General features: G+C 48.3%; 1 protein-coding gene across 1 annotated transcript; it reads right to left on the reverse strand.

Annotated features, from left to right (window-relative positions):
* Window positions 1-10,241: 10,241 nt before the first annotated feature.
* LOC117023834 (coiled-coil-helix-coiled-coil-helix domain-containing protein 7-like) lies at window positions 10,242-10,628 on the reverse strand. Its single transcript, XM_033109029.1, has one exon. It carries the CDS (start codon window positions 10,523-10,525, stop codon window positions 10,268-10,270), a length of 258 nt encoding a protein of 85 aa, XP_032964920.1. The 5' UTR covers window positions 10,526-10,628; the 3' UTR covers window positions 10,242-10,267.
* Between the last annotated feature and the right edge of the window lie 8,484 nt (window positions 10,629-19,112).

Below are 19,112 nucleotides of genomic sequence, written 5' to 3' on the forward strand. Positions count from 1 at the left end.
CATTCTTAATCCTGATTCTCCCAACACTGGTTGATGCTGGAAGGGAAAGAGCCCCAAAGCCACACCTCAATGTTGTGTCTTTTGGTTTTTTCCCCAGATAAAGCTTGGGTCTCTGAGGGCTCTTTTCACTCTCGCCGCTGCCATCCTTTCTCTTATATCTTCCTGACTCTGTCCCCGATGCCAGGAAAGGGTTGGGTCTAATGGCTGATACATGAAAACAATTGCAAAGCCAGACATAAGAACTAGGCCCAAGGAATGCCTTTTCCAATCTCTTTCTCAAGGAACCTTCTCAGCTTTGGGATACAGTGCCTTGCACTAAATAGTTGCTCAACAAACATGTGTTAAAGTAAGGCCTTATGTCTTCCCCATACTGTGTGTGAGAGGCCAAGCATGAACCCACCTGCCTCACTCACATATCAGCATGGGCTTGTTTAGCAGATGAACCCACAGAACTACCCATCTGTTAGAAAAGGCCCCCATTGATTCCTGGGGACTCCTCAGCATCTGATGGTATGAGACAAGGGGAGGTATATTTGGGGCTTGGGGCAGTGGGCAGAGGGGGAAGCCAGGCCGGTGAGATAGATCCAAGGAGGTCGTGTTACAGAGAAAGGTGGAATGGAATGCAGTTGAGAAACGGGGAAGAAAGCTATTCCAGAAAGCTTGGGAGACCTCAAAGATGGCCAGTGATAACGGCAACAATAATATGACAATTAACATTGGTAAAGTGCTTCCAAAGGTCTTGGGAGGTAATTCACGTTTCTCTTGCTCTGCAGGGGATGTTTGTGTGGTTATTTTTATTTCACTTTTCAGTCCTTAGGCGAAGGAAGGAATCACTGCACCAAGGCCACACACCCTTAGCTCTCGCTGCTGCATAGGCACTTCATACCTACCAAGGCAGGTGGCTTTTTCCAGCCAGCTGGGCGGAGGAAAAGGAGGGAAGGCTTTAGGAAGGGCTGGGGTGGCAGAAGAGTCAGTTGTTGCAAAACCAGAGAAGTGTGTTGAACCTGAGCCCCAAGCCCGGGGCCAAGTCCTCTCAACATAGCACTATGCTGGCCTGGGGAAATGAGTTCGCAGGCTCCAGCCCAGGTCTGATCAGCCTAGGACTGGGGTGGTTCAGGCTATACTACTGCCTGCTTTCCTGCTCTGGACGTTCCTGGCCCCCTTCCCTGCCTCCTGCAGAGGGGCGGGCTCATCTCCTCCAAGAGGCCTTCTGGGCTCCCTAGGGACAGGGCTCCCCCATACGTGTGGGTCTCTGTGCATCTTGTCTTCATAACCCAGGATAGGCTGTTTCTGGATAGGACCTGACACTCATCCCTTTCCCAGTCTCCCCAGCACTTGGCAAGGTGCCTTCTACATAATGGGGGTCCTCAGGGAATGTTTGAGCACCAGCTTTAAGGCCAGATTGACTAGTGCAAATCCTGCCTGTCTCCAATCATTTATGTGACTATGAGCCAGAGGCATTCTCTGAGCCTAATTTTCCTCACATGTAAATAGGAGGTAAATATGTTTTAGGAAAGTTGTGAGGATTAAATAAAATAATACATGCGAAGTGCTGATAGCTCCGTGCCAGACATATACAGGCTGGTCACCATGTCTGGAAACAGGTTATATTACTTTGTTATGCATTGTAATGCAATATCCATAAATCATTTAATATTGTTTTCCTCTGTTTGCAGACTTGATGCCCATCCCACTGGAAGCCCTCAATCCATGGTCTTCCATCCACAGTGGTAACTAGGATGCTGAGTTCCCAAATGTGTGCTGCCCCCTGGAACCCAGATTTCCCTTCACAGCCACCCGAGCCTGACCCCCACTTCTAGGATGGACTGCTTCCCAGGCCTGGTTTTGGTGATTAAGGAGAGTGTTCAGAGGCAGGCTGGGCTATGGGGATGCCCCAGGGAAAAGCCAGTTCAGGGTGTCAGCTGTCTTGTAGGGGTTGCGCCCAGTGTTTACTGGAGACCAATGAAGTACCTGCTACTGTGATGCTGCCTTCACCCCAGGAATCAACATTTGGACCTACTTGCTGTTTGCCTACCACACACAGAGAGTTTTGAATGTTTAGGAGAATCAGGAAGTGGGCAGACTATTAATGTGTGCTAAATCATCAATTCGACCATCCTGCACACATTTACTGAGCACCTACTATGCTCAGGATAATATGATACAAGGGGTTGCACAGGCAGAGAGGTCCAAGAGATGGTCCCTGTCTCCAGGTAGCTGAGTGCCTGTGTGTGGGGTGGGGGGGGTGGGGAGGAGAAGGTGCCCAGAACAGTAAAAGCTAGAAAAGTTCACAGGAGGAAGGGACTACCCAGACCTGGGGACTTTAGGGAGAGCCCCCCAGGGGAGGCACCCAGGTCTGGCTTGATTCTTCATTCTTAGATGGAAACATGACATTTGGGATTGTGGGAGAGGACATTGGTGGTGGGGGGGGGGGGTACCAATAATCTGAAAACAAGCTCCTCCTTTTGGACTTCTAAGGCAGGGCTTGGCAAACGTCTATCAAGTACTAGTTAGTAAATATGGTCTTTTCTCCTCCTTCTTTTTACAACACTTTTACAATATAAAAACCATTCTTAGCTCGTAGGACATACATAACAAGCCCAGAGCCAGATCTGGCCTGTAGCAGTAGTTTGTCAACCACTGTTGTAGAGAATTACCCGAAGCTTTATAAAATTATGAGCAACAACAACAACTTCTTCCCTGGTTAATGTGCAGGCACTATGCTGTGCACTTTACCTACATCATCATAAACACGTTTCACAATAACCTGGTGAGCTGGGTCCTATTCTTAGATCTTTTATAGGTGAGGAATTGAGGCTCAGAGAGGCTAAGTAAACTTCTCAAGGGCACACAGCTAGGAAGTGGCAGAGGCTGGATTTGAATGTAGGTCTATTTGATTCAAGCACCCACTCTCTTGGCCACAGAATTACATCAACCTCAGCACAAGGAGGCTGGGAGGCTGCTTCTCTTTCTGATGGCTCTAGGGAACATCTATGTGAGTAAAGGAAGAAAAAAACCACACACATGCAGGAATAGAAAAATTCAGGAAAAGTAGATCAGAACTGAGGCGGAGAGAAGGTTGATAAGAAACCCAATCCTGGCTTTCCAGTGGCTTCCCTGGATTCCTAGGTCCTTTTGTATCTGGAAACCTTCATTTGACTTTCTTTGAAGTGGATGTACAATGGCAATACCTGTTTCTCTGCCTCCCCACCCTCTTTACTCAACTATGAAAAAGGCTCTTCTTCAAGCACTTTTAGTAGCTTGTGGGGCGTTAATTAAATGAGAATCTGGATTTATTCATTCATTCAATATACACATGGCTTCATTCCAACGAGGATCTGATAGGTGTAGCAGCGTATGTGCATTCTTTCCTCAAAAAGAGTGGGAAAATAGCAACCAGCTCTGAGGACACACTTTACACAATTTTTATTTTGTTATTTTCTTTGCTATGGGGCAAATTCAGAGAGGAAATTAAAATGTGGAGAAGAAAATAAATACATTTGTTTTACTGCCTAAAATAAATTACTTTGTAATTTAGAAAACACAATAAACTAAAGCACACACACTCACACATCTCTCAGGCACAGCATGAATGAAAAGGGTAATTTCTGGATTGTTTTCCCAGGGACAGGCTCTGCCTTAGCAGACTCTGATGGGCTCAGCCTGCCATTACTCAAAAATAATACAGAGCGTGTAAGGTGATGTTTGCAATGTCTTAGCACAGAATAAGGAATCAAGAGGTGTTGGCTGTTATTATTTCCTCTGTAAATCCTCTCAGTTGGAATGAGCTGAAATTGTGAACCATTGCTGGGTCTTCTTCCTCAGGGATGGTGAAAGCAGCTGACTTGGGATCTCAAGACCCAGCTTCAGACGTGGAAAGAGAGCAGGGATAGGAGACATGCCACCAAACTCACACTGTGGGAAGCAGAGTGTTGGGAAAACTCATTGTTACACATGAGAAACCGATCAGGAAAGCTGTAACACGTCAAGGCTGTTTCTCTGGTGTGTGTGTGTGTGGGGGGGTCTCCAGCCCGATAAGCCAGTGCTGTGGGGGTTACCGGGGGGTAGCCTAACTCAGCAGATCTCACAGAATGTTCCATGGACGCTTGGGCGGTCCCTGAAACGCTTTCAGGGGTCTGAGAGGTCAAGACTATTTTTATAAGAGTACCTTTGCACGGTTGGTGCAAAAGCAAAGGTGGGTATCAAACAGCTGGCACCTTGGCAGGAATTGAGCCTGCAGCCCCAAATGGCGCCACCAGCCACCACGTCTGCATCGCTATGCACTCACAGCAATAAAAGGAAGAGCCACTTACAGTTAGCAATGTCTTTGATGAAGCAGTAAATTTTCTCATTTGATTAAATCTCGGCCCTTGAGTAGATGTCATTTTAATATTCTGTGTGATGCCATGGGACGCGTGCATAAGCACTCGTGCTGCAGACTGTTGAGTCCCAAGTTGAACAAGCTGCTGTTTTACAGAATACCATTTTTACTGTATGGAATGACATTTGAACTTGGGTTCCTGTATTGGGCAGACAATTCTGAAAATGGATGAAGTGGATTTCCACTATTGGCCGAAACGGAGCAACAGGAACTGAATTTATCTTTTTACCTCAAACAATTGAAAAAAAAGCCAGACAAAGTATAGCAAACAACGGTCTTCAGATACTGGACAACAGGCAGCTCAGGACAGCGATCCCTGAGAAATGAGTCATGAACGAGGTGTCCCAGCTCACTGTCTGCAGAGTTTCCAGGCCACAGTGTGGGGAGAGGAACCCAAACAGAGCCAGGTCTCCCTGAGCGGAGAGAAAAAGAGCTGAAAATTCAGAGGCCATGGTGGCCGGAATCTGAAGCACAGAGCACCGGAGGGCCGAGAGCTGCACACAGCGCAGCAGAGGGTTCTTCTCCAGCGAGTCTTTAGCTAAGCACCAAGCTAGGCCTGTGCAGAAAATTTCTGCCCGCATTGAAAGGATTAAGGCAGCAATGACTACAGGTAATTTCCAGGGGCACTTAGGTTCCCTGAAATGACTCTCTATGTGTTTCTGTCCTTCACCCTTGTACTTCTAACCTCTCAGGGCCCAATGTAAGCGACAGGGTTGAGGCTCAGGAAAGGGAGGGGTGAGGGGCGAAGTTTCACAGGGGAAAAAGGCTTCTTTGCCTGCACCTTACACCCCAAAGCGGTACATCAGCAGAAGTGTCCTGGAAGTCACTCTGGGTTGTCCTACTTCAGAGACAGAGGGGGATGGATTTACCAGGAAGCTAATGAAGCTTAAGCCGGAGGGTCCCTCACTTGCAAGTCCTGGGAGGGGCCTGGATAGGTGCTCTCCTATTATGTTTCTGTAAACTGTATAGTACAATTACTTGACATTATTTTTCGTTACTGGGAACCCCAAATTACATAAGCTCCAAGGTTCACAAAATCTGAGTCCTCCTCTCCTAAGGAGGTTTACTCTGCAGATCTCGGTCTGGGGACTGTGTGACCACACCCTGTATGTAACAAGAAGTCCCATCGGAGAACCAGCTCGTTTTCATTCATTTGCCTGTTCAATGCGCTGAGTGCCTGCCGTGTGCTGGCCCTGAGGCGGCTCTCCAATGCCGTGGTGAGCACGACAGGCGTGCTCCTTGTATCTGTGTAACATTCAGTCCAACAGGGGAGAAGTCAGTGATGTAACTAAACAGGTAGTAAGTGCAGTGAAGGAGCAGGGTGGGTGTGGTGAGCAAGGACAGAAGGGCAGGGTCCCCAAACTCTTCTGCAGGGTGGTGGTCAGGACTGCTTCCCTAGAAAAGGGACGTTTAGGTGAAACTTGGACAAAAGCATAAGTTGGCCACTGTAAGGGTGGGTGCTGGGAAGGGTGACTCCCAGGCAGAACAGACACAGTGTGGCAAAGGCTGGGAGGGGCCCAGGAGCCCAGCCGGTGTAAGCTGCTGAGGAAGGCTAAGGTGGGCCGCGGTGTGGGGGGACGATGAACTGGGGAGCCCAGCAGAGGTCAGTCCCACAGACCATTGCCAGCTGGTGGTAAGGATTTTGATTTCTCAAGGATTTCTTTTTAGAAAGACCCAGGGCTGGGAACAGACTCCTTTGGCAGGATTTCAGCCCAAATAACAGTCTCTTTTTACGATTCTTTGTAATTCTGCTCACATCAAAGTCAAAATTGCCTGCATCTGGACAGCTACTCTCTCCAGACCAAATTACAGACACTGTTCTTGGAGTGTCCAATGGAAGCTCACCACTTCCTCCCACAGCACCGACCCTGCAGGCTTGGCCAGAGTCTGGCCTGAGTGAACCAGGGACAGGGTCAGGGGTGTGGGCTGATGGACAGTGGCCACATCCGTCAGCCTTATCAGCTTGTGCCCTATCACCTCAGAGGAAGCCCTCAGGGGTCTGATCTTGCCAGGGAATGTCAGCGTCCAGAGTAAACTGCTCGTAGGCCTGACGCTATAATAGTGTCTGTACATGAGTGTATCACCCCACACACCTCACCAGGTTCAAATTGTCTTTGGGCCATTTCTTAGGAGCTCAAAAAACCCCAGCAGTGTCCAGGGCCTAAATGGCTTATTATTATCAGAGTCACCCCTTAAAGAGACACATCCTGTGTCTCGCATTTAGGCTAAAACAGGATTCCCTGGGATTTGCTTAGGGCAGGACAGATGTGGGAGGATGCCGTGAGATCTGGTACTTAGCGAACGCCTGCCTGTTTTGGGCCAGGCACTGTGCAGATACGGCATTAATTCAATCCTCACCCACACTTGGTAGATAATTGTGTTGCAGAATAAACTGGGGACTCTTGGTTGGAGCTTTAGCTTTCATTCACAAGGTGTCGCATTCAGTAACACTGGTCCTACATCCAACTATAATTGAAAAGCAATTTAAATTGTTTCTGTTGTCTCCTGAAAAACATCTCAGGGGATTATGTATCCATGAAGCAGAGTGAAACGTTTGGAATCGTGTGTTACCATACACCTACCCCATCCCCTCATCAGAGTAGGGCGCAGGGTCCATCCCTCCTCTCAAAATCCCCCGCCCCCCACCTCTCAGGGAACTTCTCACTCTCCGCTCACCTCCCACCAACAATCAACCTAGCCTTTCCCTCCCACCCAGCAATTCTGCAGGTACCACCTCCCACTTCTTTTCAAAGGTCTTTGACCCCCAGAGCCAGATAATTAAGATTCGTGAAGCCTTTGATGTTTAGGAGGCAGGAGGAGGAGGAAAAGGGAGGGTCTCCTACCGGTAGAATCACAAGTGCCTGACTGGAGCCTGGCCCCTGTACCACATCAGACCTGCTGGCTGAGTGACTGTGGGAAGGGAGGGGACAGAGCCCCCTCCACTCTGTACCCCACACCTGGGAGGGGAGGCATGCGGCAACTGGTGCAGCCAGCCTTCCCATGATCAAAGTGTGCAGGCTGGCTGCAGTTACAGGAGACACGTGTCCCCACCTCTGTGAGGCCTCTGCTAAGAGAGTCCAGGGGATCAGTTAAGATAAAACAGGGAGAGAAGAATCCAAGTCATCGAAGAGAAGAAACCACTAAGATCCGTCCCAGCCCACAGACAATGAGGAAGGGGTGGCTCCCATTTGGTGTTATCTCTCGTCCTGCTCTGATTGCCCGGTTTCCCCTTAATCTGATAACCCCTTGGTGTCAGTGGCTTATCAGTGGCTGTGGTTCAGTTTCTTTCTTCCCTGAGAGAAGTGGGCTTGAAAATACTCCCTGGTCTCATTATTACCGTTTGCACGTTAGACTCACCTGGTATAACAGCCAGGCTCCAGTTGAGCTTAATGTGTAGACCTTGATACCCCTTTACACAAAGGGTCCCCCAATTCTAACCAAATGAGCAAGATCTCTGGGGCATAGCTGGGTATCAGGATTCTAAGAGGGAATCAAGGATTCTAAGAGGGAGCCGGGGTGGAGACCATGAGACCAGAAGCAGTTAGGACTGGGGGACACCTTAGAGCCCCCTGGGAGCCCAGGCCCCCGGGGCACAGCTGTGAGCTGGGGACGCAGCCCTGGACACAGCGGGAGCGGTGCCTTGTTCAGCAGAGGAGGCTGGCTGTGGTGTGGGAAGGAGCTTAGGGCTGTGCAGCCCAGAGAGCATCACTGAAGTCCTGGCGAATCCCCCTGATTTCCTTCCCCCTGCTCCCCTGCCCTCTTCATGCCGCTGCCTCCAGAAGGCCTGACAAGGGACAAGTGAGCCAAGAGGCCCCAGGGCTGAGGCTCGGCTCTGCCAACCCATCTCCAGCTTTCCCCAGGAGCAGTTCTGCTGCTCTGAGCTGGGTTCCCAAACCCAAGGGATTTTTGGCAAGTTATTAATTCCTAGCAAATAGCCAGCCATTAATCTCAATTAACTCGATTGCTTAATTATGCAGTGCAGAAAAAGAAAGCCCATCGAGATGAAAATTGCTCATGGAACGCAGACAGGCTGTGTGGTCTCTAAGAAATAACTGGAGTCGAAGGTCTGAGTTCTGTTTGCCCTTTTGCCAAGACCTGCGTTGAACACAGGATTTCACGTTGCTAAACCCTTGATGAATGGGCTGTTCGAGTTCCAGGTCATTTGCAATACATATGAGCAATTTTCAAAGCATTGGAAGAAAATGAAATAGATTCAACCTAAAAACCTACTGAACAGTCTGTAATTTCCCTTCGCTCCAAACTGCATGGCAGACTTGTGCCCTGTCATTAGTATTGCGCTATGAATACTGATTCGAGTCACACACCAGTGTAAATGGTAATAGTAGGCACTCAATATTTAGTTATTAAATGAGTAAAACTATTTCTTAGATCCTGAGTGGGGGTGTCAGTGGTTTCCTTTGATTGTTTTGCTTTATGCTAATACGTGTTCCCTGTAGCAAGTGTGAAGATAGAAAAACACAAGGAATTCAACCTGAGATCCCCAAGAGGAACAGTTTTATGTCTCTGGTTTTAGTTCTTTTCTATGTACATACACATAGCATTCAAAGACAAAACCTCTGACATGAAAATCAGTGGGGCGGGGGAAGCGGAGAGGGGCGAGTTTTCGGCCTCTGTGGTAGACGGTTGGTGTCCTGCCCAGGTCCCCTATCCCGTGGGGGTACCGAACCCCCACCTGCCGTGAGTGTTGGATTCTGAAGGCTCGCAGCTGTGTACTTCTATGGAGACTGCCCTTCACCAAATGGGAGCCACCAACCTTGAAAATGCCAGGGAGGTTATCCAGGGAGGACACACTTTTCTCCCAGGGGCAGCCCAGGATCAATAACAGATTGGTACTGGGGCAAAAACCTGGCTCCCTTACCTCAGGGTGGCACAACTGGGTGGTGTCTCTTATGTTCCAGAGCTGCCCTTGGGATCTGGCTGAGGTTAGATGTCAACTGGATCACCTCTGTGCTTAGCTTCTTCCCCTGCCTCATCCGACTTCCTTCACTGTCTTACAGTTTCTCTGGAGATCACTTCTGTAGGAATTGCTGGCTCAGACTCTGTTTCTTGAGAACCTGACCTCTGACAGTGCCTTTCATCTCTCGCCCTCTAGAACCAGAGTGAGTCTAGAGCCTTGCTGCTCAAAGTATGGTCCATGGACCTGCAGCCTCAGCGTCACAGAGATCTTCTCGGCAGGGCAGTCTCAGGCCTCATGTCAGACCCACGGAATCTGCATCTGACATTTAACAAGATCCGGAGGAGACTCTCACACACATTACAGTTTGAGAAGTCTGTCCTAGGTCATCGGTGTTACAGGAGATTGTAGGAGAGAACGAGGACTCTGAATAGAGCAGTGGGCAAAGGTGATTCTTCTTTGGCCTAACTTCCACTGGAGCCTGGGAGGCTGGATAAAGAGGGACGATTGTGTTAGACGTTCTAAGTATTTGAACTGCATCTCGGAAGACAGGTTGAAAAAGACCTTGTGGAGGAAAGTAGAGGCAGCAGAAATGTGAGGAACTGACCAAAATTGAGGCCTCATCCTAAGCAAGAAGGATGAGTGTTTCCTGGCAAGGCAGGGCCTGGGTGTGTGATGTGCAATTTCTAATTCCTTCCATTCTACCAGTTCACAGGACGGATAACATAGGGGATTTGGACACGTTGATTTCTAAAGATGCCCTGTATGGGTCTAGAAAGACACAAAACTGGCCTCTGTAACTGCAAGCACAACTCGCAGGCAAAGATGATAGATACAAAAACGGAGAGAGGCAGTTACTAGGATAATGGGACCCATGCGTCAAAATTTACAGCCTGTAAATAAATTCCACTTCGTTGTATCAAAACATTTTTTTTTTTTTGCTTTTAAATAAACAACTTTAATGCAAACATTCAATAAGGCATCTTTCCCATTGCTCCCAAGATTTCGTCTCTTTCTACTGCTGTAGGCATAGGTGGCTTCACTCCATTCTGTCTTCTCTTGAGCATGACAGAATTCCAGAATTTCCGGCAGTTTTTGTACTTCAAGAAGTAAGTGGAACACCTTTCCCTATCATACTTATTTTCATCCATACATCTCGTAGAAGCATCAGATTCCGACAAACAAGGATTTATGTCAGGATCTCTCAGCCTCCGTGCTACCAGGGGCATCTTATTAGTCTTCTAAAAGCTCCTGAAAAGTGGAGGTATTCTCAGTCAAGAGTCACCTAGTTCAGTTTCTTTTGTTGTGGTAAACATCAGGCTGTCCAGGCTAAAAGAGACCAACCTCGGGTTACCGCTTCACTAGCTCGCGCTGTCTCCAGCTCCAAACACGTCAACGGCTCACCAGCTAGACCGTAAGTAGTGCGCATCCTAGTTTGCTGCCCCCGCCGGTGGCCAGCGGCCCAATCGGCGCGCGCCGCTGCCCAAAACATTTTTACGAAGGAAGAAAAACAAAAGCGAGGAAGGGAGGAAGAAAGGAGAGAAAGAAAAAAGAAAGTTTGAAATCACAGCGTAGATTCTTATAGGAGCCATGTGTACCTGGTCAAGTTCCAGATGCTAAAGGAATGGGGATGTTTCTGGACAAACTTGAGTTGGCAAGGCTATCTTCATAGCCATCTCAGCCACCCTCCTCCCTCTGGAATTTCCCTTCCTTGTCTTAGACACCCAGAATTCCTCAGGAACTCCCCAATGCAGTGTCTGAGACCCTATAGCTATGACCTATGTGCCAGAATTTTCCCAACCCTTTTCCTTCCATCAAACTTTTAGGCTAGTTTCTTCTCTGTGCCATCCAATCTGGAAACCCCTAGTCTCACGTGGTTATTTAAATTTTAAATTTCAATTAATTAAAAATAATAAAAATACAGTTCCTGCATCACACTAGCCGCATTTCCAGTGCTCAGTAGCCATGTGGGGCTACTCGCCGCCTATTGGACAACACGGATGAAGAACACTTCCATCAAAGCAGAAAGTTCTCACGGACAACAAATGCTGTTATAAACTACTCCTGAGCTTTATTCTCTCGGCAGTATATCTGGCCAGTACATACACATGCAGGAGGGGACAGTAGCAGAACACCTTCCCCGTTCTGCCTCCATGTAGCTCTTCCTTTGGCAAATTCGCATTTCACCCCTTGCCGGCAGATACCATTTGCTGTTCTCTGAGCATTCTGATTCTGAGAATCTCTGTAGCCCTCCCCGCCTGGCTCCTCACCAGCATAGGTAACCGAGCCGTCTACCTGCCACCGCTGTGCTGAAATCCCTAACATGGCCTCAGAATTGCTTTCAGAGCAGCTGTGTGGTTGTCGTAGTCTGTTCGGGCTGCTATCACAAAGTACCATAGAACAACAGAAATGTATTTCTCACAGTTTCCAGAGTCTGGAGTCTGAGATCAGGGGACCTGCAGGGTCGGTGAGGACCCTCTTTCAGGTTGCAGACTTCTTGCTGTGTCCTCACATGTTGGAAAGAGGGTAAGGAGCTCTCTGGGTCCAGGTTATAAGGGCACTAATCCCATTCATGAGGGCTCCACCAGCATGACCTAAGCACCCCCAAAAGCCTAACCCCTAATACCATCACACTGGGAGGTAGAATTTCAACATATGTAGCCTATTGCGATGGTCATTGATAATCTTAATGACAATAGTTGTAATTCCTCAAAACAGGGGAATTGAAAGTGAGGGTTTAAAACAGCCCAGGGCACCAGGTTCCCCAAACCTACTTGCCCTTCCTACATCCAAACCTTGGTAAGGAGGCCTCAGAGACTTGGAATGCGGTGTGAATCAAGGTTTCATTCTCCCCGCCTTTCACCTGCGTCTCTTTTAGACCCTGCCCAATCCCTCTCAAGTACAATAGTTATTGTAGGAGTGTTCAATGACAACGATTGTACTTGAGGGGAAGGAATTGGTTTATTTGATATAATGTGTATTTAGGCACAATTTGTTCCCTCCTGGATGGATACTTCATGGGGCCCTTATTTCACTATAGATTATTCAAACTAATTTTGTTCAATGACACTTGCTCTCAAGTTTCTTGTTCTGATTTTGTGATAATGTGAGTTAAAGTCCTTTCTGGTTTCCCACTTCCCTGAAATGTGCTGGGGAGAACATGCGGTATAGAAGAGAGAGGGTAGACTTTTAGAATTAGACGGCTTGGATGGAATCACTGCTTTGCCATATGCAAGCCGTGAGACTGTGGGAACGCAATGTCACCTCTCTGAACTTGACACCTCATCCGAAATACCTGCCTCACAAGGCTGTGGTAAAGACCCAATGAGGTAATGCACATGAAATTGTATACGTTTCCCACACATCTGACACAGGACAGGAGGAGTTCAGTACCATCAGCATCCCTCCTGTTACTCCCCTCCTGCTAAAATTCAGGCCACAGTCCTTTGCACTTGAACCCAATATCAAAATTATAAATTATTTCCTTCTTCCTCCATGAGCTTTGAATGCAGTGGCTTATCATTTCTTCTTTGCTCACTGATATTTGGAAAGAGAAGCCATTTATCCTCTGTGGTTCTCTTTCCCAGCTGTGCCAGTTTCTCTGTAAGCTGCCAATCCTTTACTTTGTGGGTGAGTTTTGTAATTCACAAGTTGGTATATTTCCCACCACTGGAAATGGTCCAGGGATGATAGTCTTCGAGGGTGTATCAAAAACAGCTGAATTCTGACCCTTCTATCCAAAGCCCCTTCTATAGGATTTGGAGCAGATGGTGGGACAGGAGACGCTGTCCTAGCATGAGACATGCACCCATAAAATGAGGGCTCCAACGAAAATGCCAGCATCATGTGCCCAAGTCACACAAAAGGGGACGCTCAGCATAGACTGACAGGCTAGCTACAACACCTCCCCTCCCCCTCCCACCAGGTTATGCTGGCGGCAACTCCACACGCAATGGAACCCTCAGTAATCAATCAAGGTGTCAATCCAGATGGCCCGTGAGGAAGGAATGGGGGCCGCAGGTGGATAGGTGGGTAATGAAGCTCCGGCAGTCCTCTCCCCGCTCCCCGCCCCACACCCGTGCATGGTTAATGCATGAGGCGATATTCAATTATCTCCCAGCAGCAGTTGGGAGCAGGAGAGCAGCTAACTATGCACCCAGTTACCACCCTAAAGGCCACTAGAGTCAGGCTGCAGCTGAACAGTGGCCTCAGAATGGTTCCCAGGACATTATTTCCAACAGTGGCCACAGAAGTTTTCCTGGGGACTGGATTAAGTAAGCCCACAGTCTTCCCTCAAGCAGAAAGAGATGGCAGCAGGGCTTCTGTCTTGTGCCCCTGAGTGATGGCATGGGGCATCACCTTCAACCAACACAACTTTGGAAAAGGCTGGTATATGGGACAGGCATCAGCCTGAAGAACTGGGCCAAGGCTGGGGACCAGAAGCCAGGGAGGGAGGAGAGGCAGCAGCCGTGCAGGGAGACGTACATTTCATGGAGAAATAACTGTGCAGACGAGAGCTGGCTGCAGTGGCTGCCTTGGTCCTGCCTGGAGGCTGTTCATCGACCCATCCTGGTCCCCATGGGACCTAGCTGACAAGTCTCATCCAGCCCTGGAGAAGTCTACACCCACGTGGGGGGTGGGGAAGCAGTTCTGTGCTCACCGGGCAGGTGACCGAGTGTGCAAATTTCAGTCATGAGGAAAAGCCGATGTGGGGCGCTGCATGCAGTTTAGCCTTGCGTACGTTGGATAGACATGTCAAAGTTCACATGTCCCATCAAACCCCCCCGACTGGCCTCCCCCCAGGTCTGCCGTACTCTTGAGGATGAGCACAGGGAACTCCATCCTTCAAGCCAAACCCTTTAAAGTCATCCTCATTCCTCTCAAACCCACATTCAATCTCTCAGCAAGTATTGTGCCTCCTCCTTTAAGAATTCCACCATCTAGGTCTATGCCACCACCCATTGTCTTCCAGCTGGTCTCCCTGCCTCCTGTGTGGCCCCCTCTTCCAATCCATCCACCAACCTGCATCCCAAGTGATCTTCTATAACTTCACTCCCCCTTTAAAATCTTCCAATTGTTCTGTACACTCTCCAGGATAAAGTAAAATCCTTCAAATGGCTTATAATACCTTTTGTGATATGACCCTTTTTTACATTCCAGGCTCCTCTTTCACCACTTCCCTCACACCCTGGCCCTCAGATACACATACCATCCAGGCCATTCATTTAGTTATTTTATCAGAAACTCATTCATCGAATATGTACTGAACGCTTACTATGTGCCAGACTCTGTTCCAGGTACTGGGAATGTAGCAATGAACAAAACAAATGATCTGTCCCCAGAAAGCTTACATTCTATTGTGGGGGTTGGGGGAAGTAGGACAATGATGTAAACAAATACGGTAGTCCCCCCTTATCCACGAGGAATATGTTCCAAGACCTCTAGTAGCTGCCTCAAACTGTGGATAGTACTGAACCCTATATGCAGTTTACTAAGTTTTTCTTATATATATATATACAAACCTATGATAAACTTTAATTTATCAACTAGGCACAGTAAGAGATTAATAGCAATACCTCATAATAAAATAGAACAATTACAACAATATACTGTTATAAAAGTTATGTGAATGTGGCATTAGTAAGTAACATAAGGGTTAGTACTTGAACACAAGCACTGTGACATGGCGATGGCCGATCTGATAACCAAGGCAGCTTCTAAGTAACTGCGGGTGGGTAGCGTATGCAGTGTGGACAGGCTGGACAAAGAGATGATGCACGTCCCAGGTGGGATGGGGCAGGATGGCACAAGATTTCATCAAGCTACTCAGAATGATGCACAATTTAAAACTTACACATTGTTTATTTCTGGAATTTTCCATTTAATATTTTTGGACTACAGTTGACCGCAGATAAGTGAAACCATAGAAAGTGAAACTGTGGATTGGACGGGGCACTGTACCCAGTATGTCAGGTGGTGATAAGGGCTATGGAAGAGACTGAGCAAAGGAGGAAGATGGTTGGTTGAGGTTTCTAGTGCTCACCCAGGTCCAACTGCCCTCCTTCCAGGCTATGACACAGCAGGGCCGCGCCCCCAATTCTTGCAGTTAGATGGGGCCATGTGACTAGTTCCGACCAATGGGTTGTGAGCTTTAGCAATGTTGAGTGTCAGTAGGGGGCCAAAGCAAGGTCCTCCAGCACTCCCTTCCCCTGCAGCAACAACGATGGAGCCTGTGTGTTCCAGTTCCAGTAGCTACGAGATAGCAAAGCCTTCTTCATCAAGGATGGCAGAGTTGCCACTTGGACAATGGTTGTGCCAACAAGTTGGCCAGACCTGCAGTGGAACTTTGGACAGAGTACAGATCTGAGCTGAGGCAGTGGTAATGAGGATGGAGGGAGGGAAGACCCAGGATCAGAAAGTGTTTAGAAAGTAGACCCACGGTATGTAGAGTGAATTACAGGAGTCTGGGATGAGTCCTGGTGCCTGGGTGCCCCAGGGGACACAGGAAGTAGGGCTGCAGGGCTGAGGAGAGAAGATGAATTCAGTATGGGGCCTGCGGAATCTGAGGTGTTGTCTATGGAACTGTGTCAGGCAGTTAGACCTGTGTCAAGCAGCAAGATGAGTGGTCTGTGCCAACTGTACAGAATTAGGGAATCCATGAAACACAGATGGTATCTGAAGCCGTGGGAGTAGCTGAGATGACCCAGGGAGGAGGGAGAGGGAAGAGGAAGAGGACAGAGGATCTCTGGGCATTAAAAGGGGCAGGTGAGGGTAAAGGTAAAGGAGACTGAGAAAGAATGGCCAGGGGACTACAGGAAGAGCAGGAAGGAATGGTTAAGGACAGGCTTCGCAGCCTTCAAGATACACACACATCACCTGAGGGTTTTGTAAAAATGCAGACCTGGCTCAGTAAGTCTGGGATAGAGCACAAGATTCTGTATTCCTGTCCGACTCCCAGGTGATGCTGAGGCTAAGGGTCTGCAGACCTTGCTTTGAGAAGAGACTTTTCAGAAGGATCGAGTGGTGGGTCATGGGAGTCTTCTGTGCGATGCCTGTCTGTCTCATGTAGGAGCAGCCAGGGGGGAGGACGGGGCCATCCCAGAGTGAGGAAATCCTGCCCATTGTAACCAGGTTGCCTGGATCAGGTGTTGCCATGGATTCTGGGCTCCATTCTGTGGACTTTGAAAGACAAGTTTTCTCCAGGCGGCCTTCTGCTCGAATGTGTACATCCTTGGGGCCCTCACGCAGAGCTGAAGTTTCCCCTGCATTGTTGGAGAAGTGGAGCTGTCTGAGATGACCTCTAAGAGGGCAGATGGACATTCTGCAGACTTTCCCTGCCCCGTTGATAGGCTGCACAAACGTTTCACACCGCCCCTCTGCATGACGCAGTCATGCTGACAGCTGCTCAGGGACTTCCCCAGCTGTTGTGAAAAGCAGCTGGGGCACCCTTCAGAAGGCCTCAGTGTGAATTCTTCTTGCAAGACAACCCTACTTCTGAGAAAGACCCCCCAGGATGGGTCTTTCTCAGAAGTGGGGTTGTCTTGCAAGAGGTTAGAGGGGGGGACCCCCTCCAACCTTCTCTGGCTGCCTCCGAGTACACATTCCCCAGTAAGTCCCTCAAAGCTCTCCACAATTCTGACCTTTATTCTTATCTACCACAACATCTTCCAGAGAGTCCTTTTCCATCACCCTGGCTCTCCTCTCCTCCACTGCTAATATTCAACTCCCCTTCCTAGAAGACACCTTGAAATCTTGTGTTCCTTTCTCTACTCCTCTATCTTCCAATAGTTCGAGGCCTGGCTGAAATTCCACCATCTCAGGAAGCCTCAGAGGAAATGTCTCCTGATGCAGGACCCCCCACCCCCCATCATTTGCACTTCTGTTTTAGCATTTCCCAGAGGCTGTTTACCAACTAGTTTCTGAGCTTGGGGGTGGGGGCTGGGGGGTGAGAGGGTTAAGAGGTGAAGACTTCCATACTCATCTCTGTATCAGAGGCTGTTGCGTACGGCTGTGCAGGTCGGCCACTGCACAAGAGCATCCAGCTCGAGTGGGTGGGTGGGGACCAGTAGTGGGATCTAATGTAGCCTAAGCGTTGCTCACCGAGCTGTGCTCCCTGGCAAGGGCTTGCATGGGTCCAGAGGAAGAGGTGCCTTTTCCGATTTCATACAAAGATGCTATACAGGCCAGAAGGGGCCTAGTCTCTTCCCTCTCAGGGCCTGAGCAAGCTTTGCAGGTGATAGGGGCTTTATGAATGTTTGTGAGATTGTCCTGTTCATTAACGTACGTGTGAAATAGCAATTCAAAGCCGTTGATGAACACAGGCTGATCACACCCCCGTGTCCCCTTTTCTAGCTCTGCCCTTGTGTACAGATCACCTCTCCAGTGATTTACTTTGTTTTTCTAAAAAGGCTGCATAATTCTCTGAAAGGATTTAAGAAATCTGTCCAACATCATGACCCTATCTGGAAAGATCTCAGCCCCTACTTCCTGGATAGCACTCTGCCTCTCAGGCGGGGACTCAGCGCTGGGCTGTATCTCTGGGTGGCTGATGAAAGACCCCATTACCAGAATCATGGGAGGACTGGGTCTAGCTGAATAAATAACTGTTCATTTTTTTCCCCCCAGAGTGAAAAATGTCCACTTTCCTATTTCTACCCAACCCAGCCCTCAGTGCTCTCATAACTGCACTCTTTGCCCAGTCCAGAGAGAAGAAACATGTGAACAGGAAATTTTCTCCAGGGGTAGCCAGAGGCCACTTGGACCTCTGTGTAGGAAAGCCTCTAAAGGGAGCAAGGGACAGCCTGGCTGTGCTTGGGGTAGGAGGGAATGAAGGAAGGTGGGTGAAGGGCAAGACAATGAAGGGCAAGTTGGCCTGTCGTGGCCCAACGCCCAGCAGCTTCTGAGGCTGAGAATCACTTGGGAAAGCTGTGCCAGAAAACATCTGAGAGTGGCCCAGTGGGCCTTAGCCTTCTCGCCTCCTGCCATTATGTCTTTATCTTTGCTGCCTCCTTACTTTCCAGCACCCCTATCTCAGGATGTTGGCTGGTCACTTTCCTTCTAAAAGTCTCTGTTCTTCTGGTTTCCAGACCATGGCACACTCCTGGTCTCTATGTATCTCTTTCTTCCTAACCTCCTTCATCCTCTCCTGTCTCACTGCCCACGCTGCTGGTGGACCTCTCATCTCAGACCATGGGCTTCCCTGGCTTGCCAACAGTACAGCATGGAGCCTTGTAGCTAGCTCTTCTGTGCATAGACAAATACATGAGTGCATGCATACAGCTTAGTTTTTAAACTAAAAATGATATCTTACTATGTGCACTAGCTGTGTTCTTGATTTCAAACGATGGTACCATCGTCCCCTAGTGCCAGAGGAAGAAGTCTAGAATCATCTTAATTCCTCCTATTTCTTACCCTGTCTAATTTGACCTTCTGAGTATTTCCGGTATTGTCCTTCTATTTTGACTATCTCTGTCCTGTCATCATCAGCTCTTACCTGGATTATTAAGATCATTTTCTAATGGGACTTCCCATCTCCAGGTTGGCCCCTTTTTAAATGAACCCTCTATTCAATTAAAAAAAAAATTTGGTGAGATAAAATTCAGATAACATAAAACTCCACCATTTTAGAGCATATAATTCAGTAGTTTTTAGTATATTTTCAATGTTCTACAACCATCATCACTAGTGCCAGAATATCATACCAGTGGTTTTTGAATTATATGCCTTGATCTATTGGGGGGTTGTGAAATCAATTTAGTAGTTTGCACGAATGTGTATTTTAAAAAACAAAGTAGCCATAGAATAGTTAGAAGAGAA

Source organism: Rhinolophus ferrumequinum, chromosome 6 (assembly GCF_004115265.2).
Source record: "Rhinolophus ferrumequinum isolate MPI-CBG mRhiFer1 chromosome 6, mRhiFer1_v1.p, whole genome shotgun sequence".
NCBI classification, from domain to species: domain Eukaryota; kingdom Metazoa; phylum Chordata; class Mammalia; order Chiroptera; family Rhinolophidae; genus Rhinolophus; species Rhinolophus ferrumequinum.

Excerpts from the sequence above, each read along its gene's own strand:
- LOC117023834 (XM_033109029.1), bottom strand. The coding sequence starts at position 10,525 with ATGCCCCTGGTAGCACGGAGGCTGAGAGATCCTGACATAAATCCTTGT.